Below are 27,334 nucleotides of genomic sequence, written 5' to 3'. Positions count from 1 at the left end.
ACCACTGCCTTGGTGCCTGCTTCAATCCATAAAGACTCTTATTCAATTTGCACACCATGTGTTTCTTTCCAGCTACTTCAAATCCTTCTGGTTGCTCCATATAAATCTCCTCTTCCAAATCTCCATGAAGAAATGCAGTTTTCACATCCAACTGCTCCACTTCAAGATCTAGGCTAGCTGCTAAGCTCAAAATTGTTCGAATAGAAGTCATTTTAACAACGGGGGAGAAAATTTCGTCAAAATCAATACCTTTCTTCTGTTCGAAGCCTTTAACCACCAATCGAGCTTTGTATCTGACCAGCTTGCCATCTCCATCTTTCTTGAGTTTAAAGACCCATTTGCATTTGAGTGGTCTTTTACCCTTTGGAAGTTCAACCAGCTTGTATGTGCCATTTTTCTGGAGAGATTCCATCTCTTCTTGCATAGCTTTCATCCACTGGTTCTTTTCTGGATGGGACAACACCTCCTTAAGACTTTCTGGCTCCCCCTCATCACTGATGAGGACATACTCTGTGGAAGGGTACCTGCGTGACTCTACCCTTGGCCTCTCTGATCTCCTCAGAGGTTGATGTTGTTCTTCTCCCTGAGTGGGGTGCTCCACTTCCTCGACACCTTCATCAAGTTGCTCCCCCTGCTCAATAACCTCACCAGGTTGCTCCCCCTGCTCGGCAACCTCGTCGGTCGTACTTTCTGCACTTGTGGGATTGTTAGAAGTAGAAGGAATAGTAACAACGTTAGGAATTATACCATTCTTCGCCTTTTCTGACATATCAGCAGCAGTTCTAACTTCACTTTCTCGGAAGACTACATCTCTACTTCTGATGACCTTCTTCTTTACAGGATCCCACAGTCTGTACCCGAACTCTTCATCTCCATATCCGATAAATATGCAGGGAATAGATTTATCATCCAGCTTTGTTCTCTGCTCTTTTGGTACATGTGCAAAAGCTCTGCAACCGAACACCTTCAGATGCGAGTAGGACACCTCCTTGTTGGTCCAGACTCTCTCTGGGATTTCAAACGCCAACGGAACTGATGGACTCCTATTGATCAGGTAACAGGCTGTCTGAACTGCTTCACCCCAGAATGACTTAGGCAGTTTAGCCATTCTGAGCATGCTTCTCACCTTCTCCACAATGGTGCGGTTCATCCTCTCGGCTACGCCATTGTGCTGTGGGGTTCCAGGAACTGTCTTTTCATGTCTGATCCCATGACTTGAACAATACTCTTCAAATTCCCTTGAAGTGTACTCACCTCCATTGTCACTTCGGAGACGCTTTAGCTTTCGACCCGTCTCCCTTTCTACTAGAGCATGAAACTTCTGGAAAACTTGAAACACCTGATCTTTGGTTTTCAAAATATAAACCCATAATTTTCGTGAAGCATCATCAATAAAAGTAACAAAATATTTGTTACCGCCCATTGATTCAATTTCCATTGGGCCGCAAACATCAGAATATACTAAATCAAGTATATTCAATTTTCTTTCAGACGATGTCTGAAATGAGACTCTATGCTGCTTACCAAATAAACAGTAGTCACAAGGTTTTACAGTTGTACCTTTGGCATAAGAAATGAGTGATTTCTTGGAAAGAATCTGCAATCCCTTCTCGCTCATATGACCCATTCTTTTGTGCCATAAATCTACAAAAATCTCATCTTGTGCCGCGTTCAATTCACCTTGGCATATTTCTGCATTTGTCCTGTACAATGTGCCACGAGCAACTCCCTTTGCAATCACCAATGATCCCTTAGTGAGTCTCCACTTTTGATTTGCAAAATAACTCTTGTATCCATCTCGGTCTAAAGCAATTCCCGAGATCAAGTTCATCCGCAAATCAGGTACATGCCGCACATCCTTTAGAACCAATGTGCATCCGACATTTGTCTTGATACAAATGTCACCAATCCCCGCAATCTTTGAGTAACTTGTGTTACCCATTTTCACTGTGCCGAAATCACCTGCTACATATCTGCAAAAAAGATCTCTTACCGGTGTGGCATGGTGAGATGCCGCTGTGTCAACCACCCATTCCGACTCTGGACCTGACAGGTGCATGCATTCCTCTTCCTCATTTATAAAGAGGACAACATTATCATTATTTTGCACCATGGCGGCTGTGTTGTCGTCATTCTTCTGGCCACTGGTTTCACCTTTGCCCTTCCTTGGATTTGGGCAATCTCTTTTGAAGTGACCTGGTTGATTACAGTTGTAGCAATTTCTGACTCTTGATTTGGATCGGTTCTTTGACTTCCCACGAGCTCCGGATCTACCATAGTTGTTCGAACTCCTTTGATAACTCCTGCCTCTACCTTCTGTGATGAGAGCCTGTCCTTGATTTTCAGGCTTCTTTCTCATCTTCTCATTGAGTAGAAGAGCCGATGTGACATCTTTCAACTCAATAGTAGTCTTACCGTGCAGGATGGTTGTTGCCAAATTATCGTACGAAGATGGCAACGAGTTCAATAGCAAGATGGCTTTATCTTCTTCCTCGATTTTCACTCCGAGGTTGGCAAGCTGTGTGATTAGTCCGTTAAACACATTTAAATGTGACAAAAAATTCGTACCTTCACTCATGTGTAGGGCGTATAACTGCTTCTTCAGGTACAATTTATTTGTCAGCGTTTTGGACATGTATAGGCTTTCCAACCTTGTCCAAATTCCACGTGCAGTGTCTTCATCAATGATGTTATTTACCACATCATCTGATAAGTGCAACCTGATTGCACTAGCAGCTCTTTCATCCAAGTCAGCCCAATCCTCAGCTTTCATGGTATCAGGCTTTTTGGAATCAACATCTAGAACCTTGTGTAATCCTTGTTGGATGAGCAGATCTCTCATCCTTCTTTGCCATGTTGAGAAACCGTTATCTCCATTGAATTTTGCTATCTCGTACTTTACTCCGGACATTTTTATTTTTCACCAAGTATAGTACTACCGACAGTGAATAGTATTTCAGTGAATGAGCAGAACCTGTGCTCTGATACCAGTGTTTGGGAATTGCCATTTGTGAATTGCTGCTTGTGAAAGAGGTGGAAGATGTTATGAATCAAGCTATTGGCCTTACAAGAATTATTGGGCCGAGAAGAAGCCACAGGGCCAGAAGACCTTCAAAAAGGTTAATTTGGGATCTATGCCAAAAAAATGCAATAAGGAATCAGTTAAAAGGGACTAAGCGTTACCACAGATAGGGCAGACTGAATATTGTTAGAAACTTAACCTCTCTGGTCTCTCTCTACCTCGTTCTCTGTGGCTCTGTCGTTCTCATCCCCTTTCTTTCTGTTACTATCCTCAATTATTGTTACTTTTCAATGTAATTCCTTTGTTATCATACCAATATATCAATATGTTATTTATGTATTTGGTTGTGTATATTGGATCCATAACATTGGTGCTTTCATTGGCTCCATCCACCATGGTGGACCTATCTCAAGCCCTAGTAATGAGCCGTTTTAGCGGTGAGAATCCTCTGGATTGGGTTCTTCGAGCAGAGCAATATTTCACTTTCTACAATATTTCGTCAGAGCATAAACTGTCCTGGGCTTCATTTTATATGGATGGCGAGTCTTTGAAATGGTATCATTGGTTATTTCGAAACAAACAACTTGCATGTTGGGACCATTTCGTGGACAAATTATTTATTCGTTTTCGAGGTCGAAACCGGGATGCACCCGATAGGCGTTTAGCCATTCTCCGGAACTTTACCACAGTGGATGTTTATTCGGCACGGGCTGCGGCTCTTCCGTCATGGAGCAAGCTAACTCGCCCTTGCCTCAGTACTGAAATGCGCACGCAGAGTACACCAACCTGAACGTTACCCATAAGGTGTTTGTAGAGAAGCCAAATAGGGAAAGTAAAACTGTAATAGTTACTGAAACAATGCTACCAACACCTGAGGAGACCTGCAATTCAATTTTGGATAAGGACAAAGAGGAAGTCGACTCCCTTTTGCCGCAATACTTGGTTGCACCATCTGAACACAACAGACATAATGGGGCGCGCAAGGTGTTCGATGAATTGTCCGATTGCTCTAAAGATGCTATTCAGGAGCCGATTGCTATGCAGGAGCCACAAAAGGAGCTTACTCTAACCCATTTCCCTAATGATTCGATGTATCATGTTGCTCCGACTGATGCGTCAAACGATAATGCTAATGTTGTTGAAAATGAAGACAAGGATAATAAAGAGAAAGTTGTTACTGCAATCATAAAGAAGGCTCCACTATGGATTGGTTCTGCATCTTCTATTTCTAGTAACCTCGACAAGATGGCTGGTCGATATGGACTTGGCCTGCCCAAAACTTGGAGGCGATGTCTTGTATGCTTTCTGCTTGCACTTTCAACCACCTTCTAAATAGAGGTATATTCAGTCACTTAAGTGACCTTGGTCATGCTGATCTTGTCTTACCTTTGCATCTATATCAACTCGGCTTAGACTTTCCGTTTGATCCTGGCTCTAGTTTGCTTACCACATTTCTTAGAGTTACAAGAAATTGTGTATTATGTGGTGCCTCGAGCAACTTTGAGCGTGATAAGTTCGTGACATTCACCATGTGGGATTGCATTGCACCTTTGAAATTTCAATTTAGAATTACATACTGTGTTCGTCAATATGTTCTCTTCGGAATTGCTTTTGATGATCGACATTGTGCTAGATATTTAATTGTTTGTTCTTTCGACATGCTTTCTAAACTTGCTGAAGGTATTGGCAGTGGTATGAACAATTTGGTTCCACAAATAAATTTAGGATATTTGCCACTGTGTTTTTGTCTGGATGATACTCCTGGTGTTTGGCTCTATTTTAATGGAGCATGTGCCGATTCCTTTGCTCAAATATTGCCTCTTCAAATGACCAAGAAGGAAATAGAAGCCACTGTGACTAAGATTGCACCAGTTATTGGTTTTATAACTGTGATTATTTTAACTTCTAACGAGGTATTTTTAGGGAATTGGAATGGAGCGACAGTAAGTCTTACTATCGAGAACCATGACTTGGGCATACAATTTTGTAAGTGGTTCGACACTGGGCATTATTTTAAGGTTGATTCTGATTGTACAAGTCTTCCTAATGATCCTTTAAGTTTTGTATCAGATGCACTCACATCGTTTAAAAAAATTGCTAAAAGGCGTAGAGGTTTGATTGCAATGTCGTACTTTGAGCTTGTGAGCAACATGGAATGTACGCGTCCGTATCCGGTTTTCCCATGCTCTTATCCACAGATTGTGCAACAAATGGCAACATTTGTCACTGTGATAGCATCTAATGTTGATGGTGTGGATTATATGGCCGAGCTTGAAGATTTCTTGCCAAAGGTGAAAAAAAGTTCCGAGGTGAAAGCTTGGGCAATGGAGGTGCATTCACTTTTGAAAACCTTAAGCAGGAAAGTGTCTGATTATATATAGCCACTGGCCAGAATAGCGATGGACAAAACTCGTTGGAGTTTTGGTTGCTACAATGTAGACTTGCTGGCTGCATTCAATTGTGTACTTAGAGATGGGATTCATGTCATTTTATTATCTTGGAGTCCTGATGCTTCCCAAGAGGGGTAGTTTCAAGTACCTTGGATCGGTTATTCAGGGGATCGGGGAGATTGACGAGGATGTCACACACCGTATAGGGGTGGGGTGGATGAAGTGGAGGTTAGCGTCGGGAGTCTTGTGTGACAAGAAAGTGCCATCGTTACTAAAAGGTAAGTTTTATAGAGCAGTGGTTAGGCCTGCCATGTTGTATGGAACTGAATGTTGGCCGGTAAAGAACTCACGCACCCAGAAGATGAAAGTAGCAGAGATGAGGATGTTGAGGTGGATGTGCGGGCATACAAGGATGGATAAGATTAGGAATGCAGATATTCGAGAGAAGGTGGGTGTGGCCCCCATGGAGGACAAGATGCGGGAAGTAAGACTTAGATGGTTTGGGCACATTCAGAGGAGGAGCACTGATGCACCGGTGAGGAGGTGTGAGCGACTGGCTGTAGTGGGCACGCGGAGAGGTAGAGGGAGACCTAAGAAGTATTGGGGAGAGGTGATCAGACAGGACATGGCGCGACTTAGGATTACTGAGGACATGGCCCTTGATAGGGAATTATGGAGGTCGAGCATTAAGGTTGTAGGTTAGGGGAGAGTGTGAATATTTCTACAGCACAAGTGAGAGAGACTATCTAGTTAGGAGTTAGACTAGGAATGTCAGTGGTCGTCTATTGATGCAGGGCTTTACCTTCTAGTTGTACTATACCAGCCATCTATTTCGTATTTCGTATTTCGTATCCTGTATTTCATATTTCGTATCTCTTATATATTGTTGTTATTTTTATTACGCATTTTTATGGTACTAATATATCATCTCCTATTGCTTTTTTGAGCCGAGGGTCTCCTGGAAACAGCCTCTCTACCCTTCGGGCTAGGGGTAAGGTCTGCGTACATATTACCCTCCCCAGACCCCACTTGTGGGATTATACTGGGTCGTTGTTGTTGGAGTCCTGATGCTTCCCAAGCAGATTATTTCAATGACGTCATTTCTATAGGGCCATTTCAAGCTTTAAGCCTTGGAAATCTTGTGGTTGCTTCGGATGGTAATCAAAGAAGTCAAAGTTTCTTTACAAATCTAGCTCTATGGGAGTTCATTGTTGCTGCCATTTATACCGACATAGATTTAACACCTGCAGTAGAGGACAAGTTTAGTTTATATAATATAGTTGTAATGTGGTTAGAAGGAATTCCTGACTTGAACCTTGAGGGCAAGGTTCTTATTGAGGACGGGAGTATTGTTATGAATCAAGCTATTGGGCTTACAAGAACTATTGGGCTGAGAAGAAGCCACAGGGCCAGAAGACCTTCAAAAAGGTTAATTTGGGATCCAGGCCCAAAAAGTGCAATAGGGAATCAGTTAAAAGGGACTAAGCGTTACCACAGATAGGGCAGACTGAATATTGTTGGAAACTTACCCTCTCTGGTCTCTCTCTCCCTCGTCTATTTCTCTCTGTGGCTCTGTCTTCTCATCCCCTTTCTTTCTGTTACTATCCTCAGTTATTGTTACTTTTCAGTGTAATTCCTTTGTTATCATATCAATATATCAATCTGTTATTTATGTATTTGGTTGTGGATATTGGATCCATAACAGAAGATCTGGAGAGAAAGGGGAAAAAGGAGAAAAAAAAAGGAAAAGGGTGTAACTAAATCCCTTATAAAATTCTAGTCAAGTTAGGCTTTTGAATCACTCAATTTGACCTTGTAATGATGGAGATATGTAGGTTTTAATATTTTCAAATAGTGCAGATTTTTAAATACGCCGTCAGATGCAATTTCGTAATTAATCTGGAAAAAAAATCTCGCAACCTAATTCTTAGTAAAATGACCATAAAATCCTCATACGATGTCCAAATTCGATCATTCTTTTTGCTACGGGTCCATAATTACGATACGGATCTAATGCTTCAATCAAAAAAAGAAATCAGAGCTCATTGTTCAATATGATATCATTTATGCTTGAAGAAAAGACGTCGAAACATAAGAAAAACGAGCGCAACACAACACAAACCTCTCCGAAACTCACCCGAGGCCTTCGGGACCTCAACCAATAATTCTAAACAGTCATATATCACTACCCGAACTTAGTCAAACCTCCAGAACACCAAAACAACACCTAAACACCAAATCAACCTCGAATTCAAGCCTAAGAACTTCTAAACTTCCAACTTTTGCCAATTCAAGCCTAATTCTACCACTGACCTCCAAATTATATTTTGGACACACTCTAAGTCTAAAATCACCTAACGAAGTTAATCGAATCATAAAAATTCAAATCCGAATTCGTTTACTCATAAATCAACTTTCGGTTGACTTTTCTAACTTAGCTTTCTAACTAAGAGACTAAGTGTTCATTTCACTCCAAAATTATTCCAAACCCAAGCCTACCAACTCGATACAACTCAACACAGCTGAACCATACATAAAGAAGCATAAATGGGGGAAACGAGGCTATAACTCTCAGAACGAACGATCGGGTCGTAACATCATCCCCCTCTTAAACAAACGTTCGTCCTCGAACAAGTCTAAAAACATACCTGGAGTCTCAAATAGGTGAAACCTTCAGCAATACCTTCTCGTCGCATTCACATCATATGAAATCATCTCATGGTCACATCAAACTCATCACGTATCCATCCAACCACCATTTCCACTAATAGGGATACTACCGAACATATAGGTCTACATGCACGCGCTCACACAATCAACATCTCAGTGCTCAATGTACAATCAAAACTCGGCCTCAAGTCCTCCAGACTGGCCTAACATCAACACACAGAAATCACATCTTGCACCTCATCCAGGGAATCACAATCTGTCGATGCACAACTGATACCGAGCGCTCATGTGTGCATACGAATGCGTGGAAAGAATTCAAAGGGTTACACTGCAAGCTGAATCGATATCGCACGATAAGAGTTCAAGAAGGTGAAGTTTTCCTAAAGGTTCTCCAGCCTCTCAAAGATAAGTACAAACGTCTCCATACCGATCTGCAAGACTCTACTAAACCCGCTCATGACTCGTAAGACATGTAACCTAGGCTCTGATACCACCTTGTCACAACCCAAAATCTAACCATGGTCGTGATAACGCCTATCGTATTACAAGGCAAGCCTACTTCCCAAAATATTACTACTAATTAATTTTAAGGATTTAATAAAATAATAACATTTAAATTTTTCATAAACTAAAACAACTCTAAATATAATTCATATAAAAATACAGAAACGAGTCCCAAACATCGTGGTGTCACTAAGTCATGAGCGTCTAAAACTAAACTAAGATATATAAATTGTCTAACTGTCCAAAAGAATAAATAACAAGAGAAGTAACAAGGTCCTGGGGACGCTGCCAGCTGCCTTGCAATCTCCACAGATAGCCGACCTGAAATCAACGATCGCCGCGCTCTAACTCACCTGGATCTACACATAAAGTGCAGGGTGTAGTATGAGTACAACCAACTCAGTAGTAACAGAAATAACTAAGGAACTGAGCAGTAGTGACGAGCTAAGCAAAATAGTCCAATTATTTATTTTCACAATTTAAAAATAACAGGAATAAACAGGTAAAATCCATAACTTAGTAAATGCTACAAAGAAATTTAATAGATAAATGCAGCAACAACAAAAGTAAATGCAACTTCACAGCAATATCACTCCATCACTCAGCACTCGCACTCAACATTCAACACTCAATACACTCAACACTCTGGGCTCACTGGGGGTGTGTACAGACTCCGGAGGGGCTCCCAAAACCCAAGCGCTAAGCACGGACAACTCACGTGCTATCATATCAATACCTGGATCCGCACGGTCAACTCACGTGCTACGCGGACAACTCACGCGCTATGGTATCAATACCTGAACCCGCACGGTCAACTCATGTGCTACGCGGACAACTCACGCACTATGGTATTAATATCCTCACAACCAGGCCCTCGGGCTTACTCAATCATGTACCTCACTAGCCTCACCATCATCAACAAATAAGGGAACGCATCTCACATCAAGTATCACGACATATTAGCAAATAATAGAGACTGAGGTAAACATGTACAATAATTTCTATGACTGAGTATTAATAATGTGAGCATGAATAAATCCTAAGCATGATCTTTAATATGAAGGCAGACAAGTTCGACAACAAGTAACTACGTAAACACAGATGATAGCCATGAGGCTTTACGGGACGGACCAAGTCTCAATCCCTCGAAGTATACACTCACCCGCCCATCACCTACCATGGGTATCACCTCCAAACAATCACACGATATCAAATTCTCCGGGTTTATACCCTTAAAGCCAGAGTTAAAACTGTTACTTACCTTATCAGCGTAAAATCCTATTCTGGGATACCCTCGTCTTTGGACTCGGTCACCAAAAGCTCTGAATCTAATCATAATCAGATTAATACCATCAACATGTGCTAAAGAATCGAATTCCGCAATAAAAATTACGAAATATACCAAAAATCCAAAATCAGCCAAAACCCGCCCCTCGAACCCACGTCTCAAAATCAATACAAAATGGCAGAATCAAAACCCACGTCCTCTCCCGAGTCTAACCATATAATATTTATCAAAATCGGACTCCGTTTGGTCCCTCAAATCCCTACCTAAATTTCTCTAAAACTCAAGCCCTAACTCCCTCAATTTCACTTTATAATCATCAATCAAATCCCAAAAACGAAGATAGATTCATGAAATATAATTAAAACCGAGTAGATAACACTTACCCCAATCCATACGGTGAAAATCGCCCAAATCCGAGCTCCCCAACTCAAAATATGACCGAATAAACAAACCCTAGTTTATATATTTTTCTGCCAGCTATTCTGCCTCGTTTCTCATGCCAAACGATCCCGAAACTCGTATTTTATACCTCCAATGGATTCCTTATGAAATTCTAGTTAAGTTAGGCTTTTGAATCACTCAATTTGACCTTATAATGAAGGAGGTATGTAGGTTTTAATATTTGCAAATAGTACAGATTTTTAAATACACCGTCAGTGGCAATTTCGTAAGTAATCTGAAAAATCTGGTAACCTAATTTTTAGTAAAATGACCATAAAATCCTCATACGATGTCCAAATTAGATCATTCTTTTTGTTACAGATCCATAATTATGATACGGATCTAATGCTTCAATCAACAAAAGAAATCGGAGCTTATTTGCTCAATATGATATCATTTATGCTTGAAGAAACGATGTCGAAACATAAGAAAAACGAGCGCAACCCAACCCAAACCTCTCCAAAACTCACCCGAGGCCCTCAAAACCTCAACCAATAATTCTAAATAGTCATATATCACTACTCGAACTTATACGAACCTCCAGAACACCAAAACAATACCAAAACACCAAATCAACCTCAAATTCAAGCCTAAGAACTTCTAAACTTCCAACTTTCGCCAATTCAAGCCTAATTCTACTACAGACCTCCAAATTATATTCTGGACACACTTCTAAGTCTAAAATCACCTAACGAAGTTAATCGAATCATAAAAATCCAAATCCGAATTCGTTTACTCATAAGTCAACTTCCGGTTGACTTTTCTAACTTAGCTTTCTAACTAAGAGACTAAGTGTTCATTTCACTCCAAAACTACTCCAAACCCAAGCCTACCAACTCGATACAACTCAACACAGCTGAACAATACATAAAGAAGCATAAATGGGGGAAACGAGACTATAACTCTCAGAACGAACGATTGGGTCGTAACAGCTAGCCCATAAAGTTGGGCAACAAATGATGAGCCCATTTCATTAGGCCCGAGATATCATTTTCCTAGAGGCCCAGTTTGGTGCCATACGTGAAATGACATGGCACGCCAAGTCAAGCGGATGAGCCAACAGGATCATGCCACGTGTAAAAATGACAAGGCATGCCAAGTCAAATTAAAAGGCCAATAAAACCGTGCCACATGTGCAAGTGACATGTTCTGACCAATCAAATGCGGCCTTGTCACACTTCAATTTGATTGGTCGGAAAGAGTTTGTTCTTATCATAACTCCTCCCTCCCACAACTATAAATAGGGATCTTCATAACCCGGAAAAGACACCAGAAGTTATAACAAGAAGCAAGAAAGAGCTTGTGGATCAAACGCAAATTCCTCCACAAGTTTCAAGCTTCAAGCAATCAAGTTCAAGTTCAAGCTCAAGAACGAAGAACAAATCAAGTTCAAGCTCAAGAACGATGAACGAATCAAGTTCAAGCTCAAGAACGAAGAACAGATCATGTTCAAGTTCAAGCAATCAAGCTCAAGCTCAAAACAAAGAACAAATCAAGGTCCAAGAAATACGAGTTCAAATCAAAGTTCGTGCTAGTTGAATTCAAGATCATCGTTCATGGCAACAACTACATATTCAAGATCAAGCTCGAAGGTCCATGAATTTATTTACTATTGGAAAGAAGAATGAGATGATTCATAAAGATTGTACACTCATATTATTTGAAATTAAATACTACGATTGTTACGATATTTTTCGGTCTTACTTTTATTTTGTCGACGCAATTTTATTGTCTACACGTACTATTATAAATTGGGGTATTGCTAGCTATTTTATATGAAAAAGTATGGAGAAGTAAAGAATTGTAGAAAGCATTCAGAGTTATATAATAAAATATTTTTTCTTTATATATACATTTGATATTATTATAAGAAATTAATTATAGATAATCGTCTATAAACAATAGAATTTGCAATCTAAAATAGAAGTGAAGGGTGAATTTTTTCGACTGATGGTGATCACGGGAACTTTACACACATTAAAATTTATTGCATATATAAACATCAAACAAAAAATAAAACTTATATCACATTACTGATAGAAAAGAAATATTTATGTAATAAAAACTAACACTTATAATAAATTAAACTAACAAAATCAAACATTCAACTCACATTTAAGAAACTAACACCAATAACCCAAATCAATCACCACCAAAATGACTGACGAGACAACAACGATGGATACGACACAATCATCATCATTGACAACTGAAGAAGCTGACCTGCTCCAACGCAGTACACTCAGGCCAAAAACGGAAGGAAGTAAGCTGGACCCCAAGGCAACCTTTAAAGATAGAGTAATTGAAAATCAACCTTTTGAGTCTATGGGGTTTGACTGTGATATATTTAGTAATCTGTCACTTGAAGATGAAAATGATAACTCCACAAATCACCCAAATTTTATACCTATCTCTTCGGCAGAAAAATAAAGACTTTAAAAACCTTGGACCCAAGCACTAATTATCAAACTCATAGGTAAAAAAAATGGGTTATACTCTTCTACGCACAAAAATACAAAAACTTGAAATACAACAGAGCCCCTAAATCTCATAGATTTTGGCAATGATTTTTACGTTATAAGGTTTTCATTGGAAAATCTATACACCACATTCCTGAATAATGGACCATGGTTCATTGGATCACATTTCTCTCAATTAGAAAATGTACACCAAAATTTAATCCCAATAAGGTCTAAATTTCTTTTTCCACCATATGGGTGCGCCTACAAGAATTACCTACAGAGTACTATAATTTGAATATACTATAAAAAATTGGAGGCACAATCGGTACGGTTCTCAAAATTGACAGATGTACGGCTCACACAACAAGGGGAATGTACGCCAGACTATGCATCTTAGCATCTCTGGGTAAGTCTTTACCTACAAATGTTATGATTGACAAGCATCTACCGAAAATACACTATGAGGACAAAAATCCACTTTTCACAACCTGCAAATGCCTAGGACACAATCACTATCAATGTATATAAAATAAATCTACTCAACAGACGGAGCTGAAAGCACCAAAAGAGTAATCAACCCAAGGTCAGTGGAAAACAATCACATATACAAATAAAAGGTACGCTACTAACAAAGCCTCAAAGTTAGATGTGGATGAAAAACAAAGAGAAAAGGGAAAAACCCCTACTAAAAATTAAAAAAATGAAAGGGAAAAAGAAAAAAAAAGGAAATTAGAATAGAGGAAGAAAAAAAAGAAATAAAAGAGAAAAATATTACATCAACTATAGTAGGATATGATGTTATTTCTCCTAGCAATCCTACGTTGGGAGCAAGAAATGGGTCTGACTTTAGCCCCAAGAAAGAGGCAATTGGAAACAACCCTTCAAATGCCAAAGAGACATTTACATTTACACAATAAAATAAGTTTGTCATCTTACACGACTAGGAATGGGAACTTCAAAAAAATCTATAAAAAAATCAACCCAATCCAACACATCCTTACATTTATCCATTATACACACCCAATTCCAATTCACATCAAATGACATCACAATGCCCACAGAACAAAAGCTTCCTAAAACTAGAACCATAAATAGAAATATACCTAAAATACAACAACTACAAAAATTACCTTTTTACGGACTCTATACCACACTAACCCCAAAGAACATGGCTCAGACTCCCATCTGTCCAATCTATTCCCCCTTTTGGCCAATCCACACAAAACACATCACATTTAATTCACTGAGCACCTGTAACACTACCATCCATCCGTCTACCCCTAGAATTGCTAATTCAACTTATTCCTCCTCTATACCCTAATCCAACCCCTATGGGTTAAAAACAGACCTTCCATCACCCCTTCCATTATAACCCCTCTAAACACCAACCCATCTGAGACATCTCCTACACTCCACCAACTGCTTCGTTCCCCACAAACCACCACCACAGTTAGCAATACCGAGGCACTACCAAAATTAGCGCTGGAACAATCACTAAGACCCCCACCAGAGCCACCATTACGAACGCTACCATAAGGAAGACGAGTACCAACCCCAGCCATAAATAACAAAATACTACTTCCAAACGACGATTATTCCGGTCCTAACAGTCATCAACCACCAAATCTACTACAACCAGATGATCCAATACATGCACGAGCTAATGAATCAACAATGGACTACACGACACCATCTTCTACAGGATCCTAACAACCACCAACCATATGCAAACTAGGAAAAGATGGTTGGTGCCCAACAACAGGTGCTCCTAATCTTGGAGACAACACAAGAACTGATTCAGATGATAAATTCTACACCAATGAACAGGCTGCAGCGGCACACTACAGTTACTCTATACTAGGAGATAGTCGTTATGGAACTTATCCAACAACGGAACATCCACAACACACAACAACAGCAAGAGTCCCACCTTCTCTATAGATCCAGGAGGAGATTGCATGCCAACTGGTTTCTCTTTTCACCAGAACAGGTACTTTTAGGGAATCTGGACATCGAGGATCACCTAACACCACTAGAGTCATTATCCCCTTTAAATATGGAGGAGGCAGTGGCTATACTGCTCGAGCTCGAATAACAAGTGCCAAACATCCTCGATCAAATTCTCCGGAACATCATACTGAAGAAATCACTGTCAATAACACTCCACGAAAACAGAGAAAAAAGTGCTTTATAACTGTCCAAACAAACGTCCTGAGGATTGCGATGAACATCTGCTACTACCCACTATCAATCCTACACAAATATGTTCTTCTGATAATTCCAACACTGGCAGAGGAGGACATTCCAATGAACAATGGAGTGGACCACCCACTTATCTCTCACTTGCGTATGTCACTAGCTATGGGTGGGAGTTCGATGATCGTCAAAGAGCCCTAGATAAAGATACTCCTTTGGAATTACAGAGGGTGAAGCAAACCTAAATTCAGGTGAAGTTTCAAGGACCATGTAGACTGGAACAACCCCTCAATCATATGCCTTACAAAGACACGCATGTAGAATCACTACGATCTCATGGAGTTTGTTAACTTCACTGACCTATTTGAGCTTAGTGCATATGGTTACTTTGGGGGTGCTGCCCTAATATGGAAGCATGAAGAACTTAAGGTTGACCCAGTCGCCATTACTGACCAGGAGATTCATGTCAACATCTAGGTTAGGGGAACATCACACCGTTGGCTCTTATCTTTAGTTTATGCAAGTACAATCCTGGCTAATAGAAGAATCCAATAGAATAACCTAGAAATTGTAGCAAAGAATCATACTATGTCGCGGCTTCTCTGTGGAGATTTTAACGAAGTAACATCTACTTCTGAAATGTTTGGAGGAAGACCAATAAATAATACTAGGACAGTTGCCTTCATGCATTGCCTAGATAATCTAAATATGATTGACCTAAGGTCCACGGGGCCTAGGTTCACGTGGACAAATAAAAGAAAAAACAAGGGTCACCAAATCCTGGAACGGTTAGACCGCTTCCATGCCAACCGGACTGGGTGGGTACATACCCAGATGCAATTGTAGCTCATTTGCCACACATGCACTCTGATCATTGTCCGATCATCTTGAACTTATTAAAACTTATGAATAAACCTTCCCACATATTTCATTTTAAAATAATATGGCTAAACCATCCTGATTTTAACAATATAGTCAACTATCATTGGTCGACCAACATATCCTTCAGGAATGCCATATTATCCTTTACGAAACATGTGGAGACATGCAACAAGAACACTTTTGGAAATATCTTTTAAAAAAATAAATATTACAAAAATAGAATACTAGATATCCGAAATATACATCCTACCTACAAAAGACAATTCCACATTGACCTTGAGGAATAACTCATTTGCGAATATAATGAAATCCTAAAAAATGAAGAGGAGTTCTGAAAATTAAAATCTGAGTCCAATGGTTAAATGATGGAGATGTCAATACTAAATTCTTTCACATTTTGGCTATCCAACGTAGTAGAAAAAATCGAATACTAGAACTCAATGATTATATAGGTAACTAGACTTTTGACCTGCAGTCTATACGGGACATAATCTAAAACCACTTTACAAACATTTACGCTAGTGAATTACCCTTTTGCTCTAGACATGTTACCCATAACCCAAGCACTCTCAATATCCTAAGTAACAGAGATAAAGAATTCCTTAGTAGAGACTCAAAAAACCCTGAAAAGCAATAAAGCTATAAAATCTTTTAAGCCGCTCAAAGCACCTGGGCCATATGATACTCAACCAATCTTTTTCCAGAAATATTGGGCAGACACGAGTCCCTCAATTATCCACACCTTCTCACAAGCTTTCCAAACTCTTACAATTAACCCTGAGATAAATAAGACATATATATCACTCATCCCTAAGATTTAAAAAAACCCATAGTACATCTCTGACTACAGACCTATTAGACTTTGCAACACAATTTATAAGACAATTATCAAAATTATTGTTAATAAGATACACCTCTTCCTTAACAAAATCATTACCCCCAATCAGTGCAGTTTCATTCTAGGAATATGTGTTGTTGATAATGCAATTATAGTTCAGGAAGTCATTCACTCCTTCAAAAAAATGCAGGAGGCAAAGGAAAAATGATGCTTAAGCTCGACTTAGAAAAAGTGTTTGACCGCCTAGGATGGTCGTTTATACGAAACTCCTTACATGCCCTCAACTTTCCTGTCAGATTAATTATAATAATTAAAAACTATATTTCAACGTCATCTACCTCTATCATTGCCAATGGTCAACCGAAAGATTTCTTTGAGCCCTCTTGAGGCATATGCCAAGGGGGCCTATTATCACCATATCTCTTCATCATCTGTATGCAATTAATTACTAGGTACATTGACTATGCTGTGGACATTTGTCAATGAAAAATTATAAAAATTAGTTGATCAGGACCCCCAGATCCCACCTCTTATTCGCATATGAACTTATCCTCTTTTCTGAGGCAAATGCAACTAGTATTGCCTCTATTAAAAACATCTTCAACTTCATTACCCAACAATCTGGTCAGCAAATAAACTTCACAAAATAAAAAATCCTCCTCTCAAAGAATGTGGATAGTCACACCAATAACACGCTCTCCACAATGCTTAATATTAAGGCAACAAACCAGTAGGGAAGTACTTTTGCTTTCCAATTACCATTCTCCAACCAAAAAACTCTAACTATCAATTTATACTTGATAGAATGAATACAAGACTAAAGGGCTGGAAAGCAAAGTTCCTAACCCAGGTAGGAAGAATCACTCTTATTCAGTCGGTTCTGGCAGCTATACCAACACACTCAATGCAACTCAATTACCTGCCTACGTCTACTAGAAAATATATAGACCATATTCAACGGGATATCCTATGGTGATCAACTGCAAAAAATAAGGATTCACCTAGTTAATTGGGATACTGTAACATCCCCAAAACAAGAAGGAGGCCTGGATCTTGCCAGCTCCAAGAGCAAAAACCACGTTCTCCTTTGTAATATTATTTGGCACCTCTACTATAGCCCAAACAGCCTATGGGCACAGGTGCTAGGTCAAAAATACCTGGCAAGACATGAGCATAAACATTTCATCTCAAATACAACTGAGTCTTGTATGTGGAAAAGCCTTGCTAGAGCTCACCCATTTTTTTGCAAAAGGATTAGCTTGGAAAGTGGCGAATGACAGCCATATTAATCTTTGGAAAGACAACTGGGCCATCGCCCAGTTACCTCTAAGGGCTCTCATCCAAAGTCCACTAACAAATGCAAATTTTAAAAAAAAAGCTCTCACACATACTACACTCAAACTCTTGGAACCTAAGCCAACTATCCTTTGAACTTCCTATAGACATTCAATCACTAATCCACAATACCTATCTACCCTTCTCTGAAGCTGCCACATATAACTTCTTCTGGCAACCCACTACTGATGGCTCCTTCACGACCAAGTCAACTTACTCTTTAATCAGGAAATACCTATCTACACAAACACTAAGGGATTTCAAACACTATTGGATATGAAAAACTAACTGACATAATAAACTCAAACACTTCCTGTGGCTCCTAATCATAAAGTGCCTACTTACAACATCCATGTTATAACACATGAAAATGATTCCATCCCCCCTTTTTTCTCACTATAATGTTGTGGAAGATACTAAGCACATCTTCCTCCATTGCCCACGAGACAACACCATCTGGAACACTTTTTATATAGACTTTGAACCACCAGATTTCAGTACGAGGGTTAAAGAACAATAAACATCCAATGGCTCAACAACTCTGCCAAATCATATTCAAGTTCCATTGTCCATTATCACCCTTATTACCCTATGGCATATTTGGTTACATCCCAGCAATAATTTATTCAAAAAATCCTCCGCAACAATCATTAGCAACACACCAATTGCCCAAGCAATTAAATACAACTGCCCTACTAACCAAAAAGCAGCCCAACACCGAGCCACAAGAATTCAAGTACGGTGGGAACTACCACCACCAAATATCTATAAACTCAATATAGATGGTGCACACAAAAAAAACTCCAATTATGGAAGAGTAGGAGAAATCATTAGGGATTCCCATGTAAGCTAGATAGCAGGGTTTTCCAGCCGCATTGTGGCAACTACACCACTCCAAGCTGAAATTACAGCCTTACTCAAGGGATTGGAGCTGGCCTTTACTAAGAACTTAGTTCCACTGATAGTGGAAACTGACTTTCAGGAACTGTCCATAATTATAAAACTTTATATAATTAATGATGCTCACACAAATTTACTACATGATTGAATGTTCCTTATGGCGGCCATGGACCAGCCGCCAGTCAGGGACATATACTGTGAAGCCAACTCAGTTGCTCATGTTTTAACAAACTATGCAAGTACACGGATACCAGAAGGAAATGTTGAATGTGAAGACCTATTTTGGGCCACAGTGCCTTTATTTGCTTTCTTTACTTATCACAAAGACTTGTTAGGAACTGCATCGTTAAGATCTGTTCCATATTGTAATAACACTCTTTAATTTCCTGCTCTAATAAATCACGCCGTTACCAACAAAAAAAAATAGCAGTATAACATCACAATATCACACTAACATAACACAATCATTTGTTTTATATAATTAAACTAACACTAGTCAAACTAAAACTTATACTCCTAGTAATTAAAGTAACCAGCCGCGGTAGCTAACATTGACTACATAAATCAAAGACTATATATAACATCATTATTAAGTTAACAAAGAGATGTAGAGGAAGCTAACGGGTCGTTGACCAGCCGCGGTTAGCTAACATCAACTACTTAGTTCAAGAGGTTAATTGCTATACATTATATATAATCCACATGAATATGTAATATTCATTTTTTTTATAGTGTGCAGTACCCAAAATTATTTATCACAATTATATATTTCACAATCGCTTTATTTTAATTTGAAGTCATTATTATGTTCTTGTCTCAAACAAGGGCGAAGCCAGAAATTTTCACAAGAGTGTTCGAACTTGAAAGAAGTGAAGAAATTCTTCGACAAAGGGTATTCAGTATATGTTATACACCTTAAGTATCTAATATTTTATCTATATACGTAGTGTAATTTTTTTGATGAAGGTGGTCAATTGACCACCATTCGGATAATGTAGCTTCGCCCCTAGTCTTAAGAGATAATGATTTTCTCATTGTTTTTTATTGCTATTATTGGTGTTGTTGATATATTTGCAAGTGCTGTTGCTATAATTGTTGCAGGAAATGAAATGAACAAAGAGACCACGGAAAAGTTTTGTGGTCAGGATAAGAAGTGAAAGGGATTGATGTCTGGATCATTAGATTTTGTCAATTACTTAAATTCGTCAGCTCTTACGAAATGTTTGTCTTCATATATTGGCCACTGATCGCTCTGCTAATGACTAACTTTAGGCCACTGTCAATGATATATAGAAGGGACATCTGTTTTATAAACTACACCTACCCTGAGTTCTAAGTTCTATAATTCTCTATTGTTTCAAGTTTTCGCCTATGGAGAATCTGAACTCTAGCTACTACTACTACTACTACTACTTAGCTATCTTGCTATTTTTCTTTGTCATTTTATTCAAATACTTGCTTCCTTCCGGAAAACGTTTACCACCTAGTCCTCTGTCTCTTCCGATAATTGGTCATCTTTACCTTATTAAGAATTCCCTACACGAGACACTAACTTCCCTATCTACAAAATATGGCCCTGTTTTGTATCTCCGATTCGGCTGTAGAAATTTGCTTGTTGTGTCTTCTCCATCTGCGATGGAAGAATGCTTCACCAAAAACGATATCATATTTGCAAATCGTCCTCAGAGCATGGCTGGAGATCAGTTTTCCTTCAACTATAAGGCTGTTGTCTGGGCTCCTTACGGCTATCTTTGGAGAGCTCTCCGCCGTCTAACTGTTATTGAGATCTTCTCTTCCAATAGCTTGCAGAAGTCTTCTGCACTGCGGAATGAAGAAATTGGAATTCTTATTCGCTCTTTGTTTAAAGCCAGCACTAATAATGGCAGTAGTGGTGCAAGAGTTAACTTGAGTCATTGGGTTTTTACTTTTGCGGTCAATGTTATGATGAGAACTGGCACTGGAAAACGTTGCGTAAGTGAAGAAGACATGGAAACAGAGAAGGGGAAACAAATCATTGAAGAGATAAGAGGATTTTTCTTCGCGACCTTGGTAGTTTTGAACGTGTGTGATTTCATGCCAGTTTTGAAATGGTTTGGGTACAAAGGGCTAGAGAAAAGGATGGTCTTAGCGCACCAAAAGAGAAATGAATTCTTGAACAACTTACTGGACGAATTTCGACAGAAAAAAATAGCTGGTATTTCAGAATCCAGTACTGATAGTATCAATGCTAAGAAGACCACGCTGGTCGAAACTCTCTTGTCACTACAAGAATCTGAACCTGAATTTTACACAGATGATCTAATTAAAAGTGTTTTACTGGTATGATCCCTCGACTATGGCCAAAAGCTGGTCAAAATTTCCTAGGAGTAATTAGTTTGGATCATGGATAGTTCTAATATAAGGAAGTATGTTAAATATTTCCTTAGTTTGGATATTTCCTCTTCAAGATGTTATTAAAATTTGCCTTTTATTTTTGCTAAAAGTTAACTCCTTATCGTAATTTAGGAAATTAAACTTAGTGTATACATCTAGTACTGATCACAAGAATGCTGGCCTCTAAACTCACAGATTAGACTTGTGCTTTGTTTGAACACAATTTCTAGCCTAACAAACATGATTTGGTGTTCCAGGTTTTATTTATTGCTGGAACAGAGACAACATCAATGACCATTCAATGGGCGATGCGACTTCTTTTAGCTCATCCTAAGGCATTTACAAAACTGAGAGCTGAGATTGATAGCAAAGTGGAGAACGATCGCTTGCTAAATGAATCAGACATTCCCAAGCTTCCTTATTTATATTGTGTTATAAACGAGACGCTAAGATTGTACCCTCCAGTACCACTTTTGTTGCCTCACTACTCATTAGAAGATTGTACTGTTGGGGGATATGAAGTACCAAAACATACGATCCTAATGGTTAACGCTTGGGCTATCCATAGGGATCCCAAGTTATGGGACGAACCTGAAAAGTTCAAACCAGAGCGATTTGAGGCCATGGAAGGAGAAAAAGAAGGATTCAACTATAAATTAGTACCATTTGGAATGGGGAGAAGAGCATGCCCTGGAGCTGCTATGGGCTTGCGCACTGTTTCACTGGTATTGGGTTCCCTGATTCAGTCGTTCGATTGGAAAAGTGTGGAAGAAGAAAAGTTGGACGCGTGCTATAATTCTAGAATCACTTTGAACAAAGATAAACCTTTGGAGGCTGTTTGTATTCCACGACAAAATTGGCGTGGTTTCCTTTCTTGAGCCGAGGTCTCTCTATCTTCCTAAAGTAGGGGATCTCACTGGGTTTGTACTGTTGTTGTATGTATGTATAGTGTAAAAATTTACCTTTGTGCTCTAAGGTAATGTGACTAAATAAAGTTGACTATGTAGAACAAGAGATATTAAATAAAGCTTAAGCTATTATTTGGTGAATGTGAACTTAATCTGTGCCTGGATTTTATTTGATATTGTTGCATGTGGATCAGCCGGGATTTGAGCAAATGGCAACCCTTAAAATTTGGAGCTTCATACGGTGAAAACGAATAAAATCTCCTTGCTAGTCAGCACAATATATTGTAAGAGCAGAAACTTAAAACTATTAATATCATCATGTGTGTAGATAACGTTAATTAGCATACCTTAGATATCTAAAAGTCAGCTAATTGATTAAATTAGTTCAAAGTAAGACTTTTTTCCAGCTGCTTAATTAAAGAGCCGTGTAGATTCCTCCGTACGTCCTCTTTCCACTTCTGAATTTTTTTTCATATACGGTCAAGTTTTTCTATAGTATTCTAGTTTGTTCCGATATGTTTTGTTGCTATAGTAAAATATTGTTGTAGAGAACATATATTATAGTATAACATGAAGAACGGTTCCAAAGAAAACTTGATCGTTATATCAAAGTGTTGTTATAGAAAATGACTGTTATAGAGAGGTCTTACTATACTGTTTTACTTAGTTTTGCAAATATAATCTCTTCTTAAATCTCGCTCACTCTTAAATTAGAGAACAAAGAGAAATAACTTGTTTATTTGCAAAGAGAAATAACTTGGTCGTTCATAAATCAGTAAAGGTGTTGCACTCTTAATTGCTTTTCAAAGAAATACGTTACTTGAAAGCTAATATTGTTTAACGCAAAATGTAAGCGTGCATTTAACGTGTAAAGTAAGAGTGTGCGTTTGACGTCACGGCTTACTTCAATTTTACTGACCTTATTATAAAAGACAACCCCAAACTCTAATCTACAGAAATTAATGCTAGAAAACACAAGCACAGTTTGGTGTCATCACCCCATGCAACCTTATCAGGCGGTACGGACAAAAATAATGAAAGTCACCATTATTACTTCTTAGCTGAAAAATCCATGAATATGGAAATAGGCTTCCCATTTTGCACTATTGCCTTTTTTTTCTCCATCTTTTTCATTCTAAAACTGCAAAATGCAAGAAATAAAAAACTTCCTCCAAGTCCACCATCTCTACCAATTATTGGACATCTCCATCTCCTCAAATCCCCTATTCACCAAACTTTTAAATCACTTTCTTGCAAATATGGTCCCATTATTTTCCTCCATTTTGGGACTTGTCCAATTATTGTCATATCCTCTCCTTCAATTACGGAGCAATGTTTCACAAAAAATGACATTATTTTTGCAAATCGACCAAAATCTCTCGTTACTAAACATCTTGGCTATAACCAAACCACCATTGGATTTTCTCCTTACGGTGACCATTGGCGTAATCTCCGCCGCATTGCTAGTAGTCAAATCTTCTCCACCGTCAGCCTTAACTATTCCTCCGCCGTCCGTACAGAAGAAGTCCGTTACGTGGTTACAAAACTAGTCCTGGATTACAAAGGAGGAATTGCCAAGAAAGTGAACTTGAATTTTTTGTTTGAGAAATTAGTGTACGATGTGTTAACTAAGATGGTTGCAGGTAAACGTTGGACCGAGTCAACTCATGACATGTTTGGTCCAACTATGATTATGACTATTTGTGATTATTTTCCTGTACTTCAGTGGGTTGGATTTCAGGGGTTGGAGAAGAATTTGGTAGAGATCAAGAAAACAAGAGATATATTTCTTCAGGGTCTAATTGATGAATGTCGAAATAGCAGAGCTGATTCATCTTTGGCTGAGCAGAGAAAGACGATTATAGACGCTTTGTTAGGTTTACAAAAAGCCCAGCCTGAATGTTACACTGATGACATTATTAAGGGTGTCATAATGGTACGTATATTCATTATTTCATGCAAAATGTTTTCCTTCGTACCAAAGCACACCCTTAAAGAAAATAAGTGATAAAACCATTCATTTTTCATGAAAATATTTTTTAGGAAAACATTTTTCATGGAAAATATTTTCTTTTGTACCAAACACACCCTTAATCTTTCGGTTTTGATATGAATAGTTTGTATATCAGTAAGTTAATTAAGAGCCAGCTACAAGTAACCATATATTGAGGGTTTAACCTTCAAAGGTTAATAGAGTAATTTTTTTTATATATTGTCGGTATATTTTAACATGTTATAACAAGTAATTTGCTTTATAGTCCTAGTACCTTATGGTACTTGCATTTATCACTTAAGTTACTTGATAGTATAAATATATTATTAATGCATAAAAGCTAAACTCTTATTTTTTAGTAGTAAGTGAGATTTTAATTTCATATTAGTGCAGAAAGGTCAAATAAGATGCTACAACCGGTCAAACTACATTGGTCGTCTAAGTTTTTTATGTGTGTATCCATTATTTCTAACATTTTGCATGATATTTCCTAGTTTCATTTTTAAAGGTAATTTTCACTGCTGAAATACATACTTTATGATTTGATGTTCGGTTTAATTGTTAAAGTGTCAGTTATGTAAATTGGCGGTAAAAGTATTTAAATAATCATATTATTTATAAGGTAAGTATAGGTAAAAAATAAAAGCTGATAAAAATGACAATTGGCATTTAAAATGTTTGATGTTCTCTTTCGTTAGTTCAACATTTTGTATGATGTTTCCAAATGTTGTTTTAAAGGTAATGTTCACGGCTGGAACACATACTTCAGCTGTAACAATGGAGTGGACAATGACATTGTTATTAAATCATCCAGAGGTAATGAAAAAGGCAAAGCTCGAAATAAACAACCTCGTTGGAGAGGGGCGTTTGTTAGAGGAATCGGACATCCTTAAACTACCCTATTTACGTTGTATAATCAATGAGACATTGAGGTTATTTCCTGCTGGACCACTTTTAGTGCCTCATTTTTCATCACAAGATTGTATAATTGAAGGATATGGTATTCCTAAAGGCACAATACTATTTGTGAATGTTTGGGAAATTCAAAGGGATCCTAAACTTTGGGAAGAACCAAACAAGTTTAAGCCAGAGAGATTTGAAGGAATGGAAGGGGGAATTGAAGGGTGTAAGTTTATACCATTTGGTATGGGGAGAAGGGCTTGTCCTGGTTCTGGTCTTGCTATGAGATTGATTGGGCTTGTTTTGGGCTTATTTATTCAGTGTTTTAAGTGGCAAAGCGTTGGGCCTGCATTAGTGGGCTTAGATGAAAGTTTTGGGCTGATGTTGAAGAAGCGCGATCCATTGGAGGCATTATACAGGCCCAGAGAATCCATGGCCGTATCACTTTCTCAGCTTTGAGGAGAAAACGAAGACAAAAAGAACAACAACAACAACCCAGTATAATCTCACTTAATAGGGTCTGGGGAGAATAGTGTGTACGCAGACCTTACCCCTATCCTGGAATAGAGAGGCTATTTCCAAATAGACCCCCGATATCCTTCCCTTCAAGAATTTCCCACCTATATAAATGTGAACTCATTAGTTTTGGTAAGGTCAAATGGATGAGTCTTTTTGTTGGTTTGTCATTTAATATTCGCCATTAGTTGGGAGATAGTTTTTAATTTTGTGGGTACAAACTAAATGAAAAATAAAACATTATAAATATTTTATATAATCTGATGGAAATCGAGCTTAAGTTTTCTCCATTCACTGAAATGTGATGTTTAATTTATGCAGTCTCCTGGAATCGAATTTTAAAACAAAGAGTCATGTTTTCGAGTTTTTGGCAAATATTGTCCCTTATTTTTGAGATTAGGTTTATTTTGGTCCCTCAAATATAACCCTGAGCATATTTAGTCCCTTAAGTATGCTAAAGTGAGCAACTTTAGTCTCACTGACGCAATGTGTTCAAAAACTAATGGTGTTACCTAACTCAGATTCATGAAGCAAATCTTTGCTCTGAAGCAGAACGTTTCCTCTCATTTATTGGATAACGCAAATTATCACTTTAATTCCTCATTTTTAGATAATGTCTTCTAAAATTTTGACCTTGAAAATATCCCTTTCGATGCCAGTTTTCAATGAGAAAATGAGGTTGTATAGCCGCTGTAAAAATAGTAGCCGAAAAAATATATAAAATTTGCGTATTCTTTTTTGTATATATATATATATATATACATTTTGTATGTTAATATACAAAAATTATACAAATTTTTTATACTTTTTCGGTTACTAGATATAAATAGTTTCTGGCACGGGCTAAAATGAAAATACAACCTGATTATTCGTTTGCTTCAATAATATGCCTAGAAGTGATCGTGACAGCTCTATTTTTTTTTCAAATTTTAATTTTTCTTTTTGGAAAAATTTAAATGTATATATATATATATACACAAAAAAAAATATACAAATTTTATATCTTTTTTCGGTTATTACTTTACAGGCACTATACAATGTCATTTTCTCATTGAAAACTGGCACAAAAGGAAATATTTTCATGGTCAAAATTTTAGAAGACATTATATAAAAATGAGGAATTCAAGTGATAATTTGTGTTATCCAATAAAAGGAGAGGAAACGCTTTGCTTCAGAGCAGAAGATTTGCTTCATCAATCAGAGTTAGCTAACACCGTTAATTTTTTAACACATTGTGTCAGTGAGACTAAAGGTGCTTCACTTTAGCATACTTAAGGGGCTAAATATGCTCAGGGTTATATTTGAAGGACCAAAATAGACCTACCCTTAAAGATAAGAGACAATATTGATCAAAAACTTTCATGTTTTCTGTCGATCTTCACTTGGAATTGCACAAAAACAATTAATCGGATGAGTATTTGAGATAGCAATAAGCTACTCCCCTCAAGGGCTGCATAAAAATAAAAAACTGAAGATGTCTCCCTCAGTCCGTATCTATACGTCTTTTTAGTTTGGTATAATATGGAATACAGTACCAATAGGTCTACTGTTGAATAGTTACTCTACGGAATGCTCCTCTCATTATCAATATCGACCAATATTCACGTTATCGTTCGCTTTCTTTTGAAATATAGTTACTGGAAAGATGAAACTAATGTTACATTCTAATAATTGTAATTCATTTACACCTCTTAGATATAGAGGTATTCTCTCATT

General features: G+C 38.1%; 2 protein-coding genes across 2 annotated transcripts; both read left to right on the top strand.

Moving 5' to 3' along the window:
- Positions 1-20,030: 20,030 nt before the first annotated feature.
- On the top strand, positions 20,031-22,356 carry LOC107819388 (cytochrome P450 81C13). The gene is made up of 2 exons (XM_016645493.2): positions 20,031-21,247; positions 21,559-22,356. The coding sequence occupies exons 1-2, from the start codon at positions 20,300-20,302 to the stop codon at positions 22,177-22,179; spliced, it is 1,569 nt and encodes a 522-aa protein (XP_016500979.2). The 5' UTR covers positions 20,031-20,299; the 3' UTR covers positions 22,180-22,356.
- An 820-nt stretch (positions 22,357-23,176) lies between these two features.
- LOC142170646 (cytochrome P450 81C13-like) lies at positions 23,177-25,788 on the top strand. The gene is made up of 2 exons (XM_075232616.1): positions 23,177-24,145; positions 24,941-25,788. Exons 1-2 carry the CDS (start codon positions 23,282-23,284, stop codon positions 25,559-25,561), a joined length of 1,485 nt encoding a protein of 494 aa, XP_075088717.1. The 5' UTR covers positions 23,177-23,281; the 3' UTR covers positions 25,562-25,788.
- The last annotated feature ends 1,546 nt before the right edge of the window (positions 25,789-27,334 follow it).

This window comes from Nicotiana tabacum, chromosome 16, assembly GCF_000715075.1.
Source record: "Nicotiana tabacum cultivar K326 chromosome 16, ASM71507v2, whole genome shotgun sequence".
Taxonomy (NCBI): domain Eukaryota; kingdom Viridiplantae; phylum Streptophyta; class Magnoliopsida; order Solanales; family Solanaceae; genus Nicotiana; species Nicotiana tabacum.
This window is presented reverse-complemented; position numbering and strand designations above follow the sequence as displayed.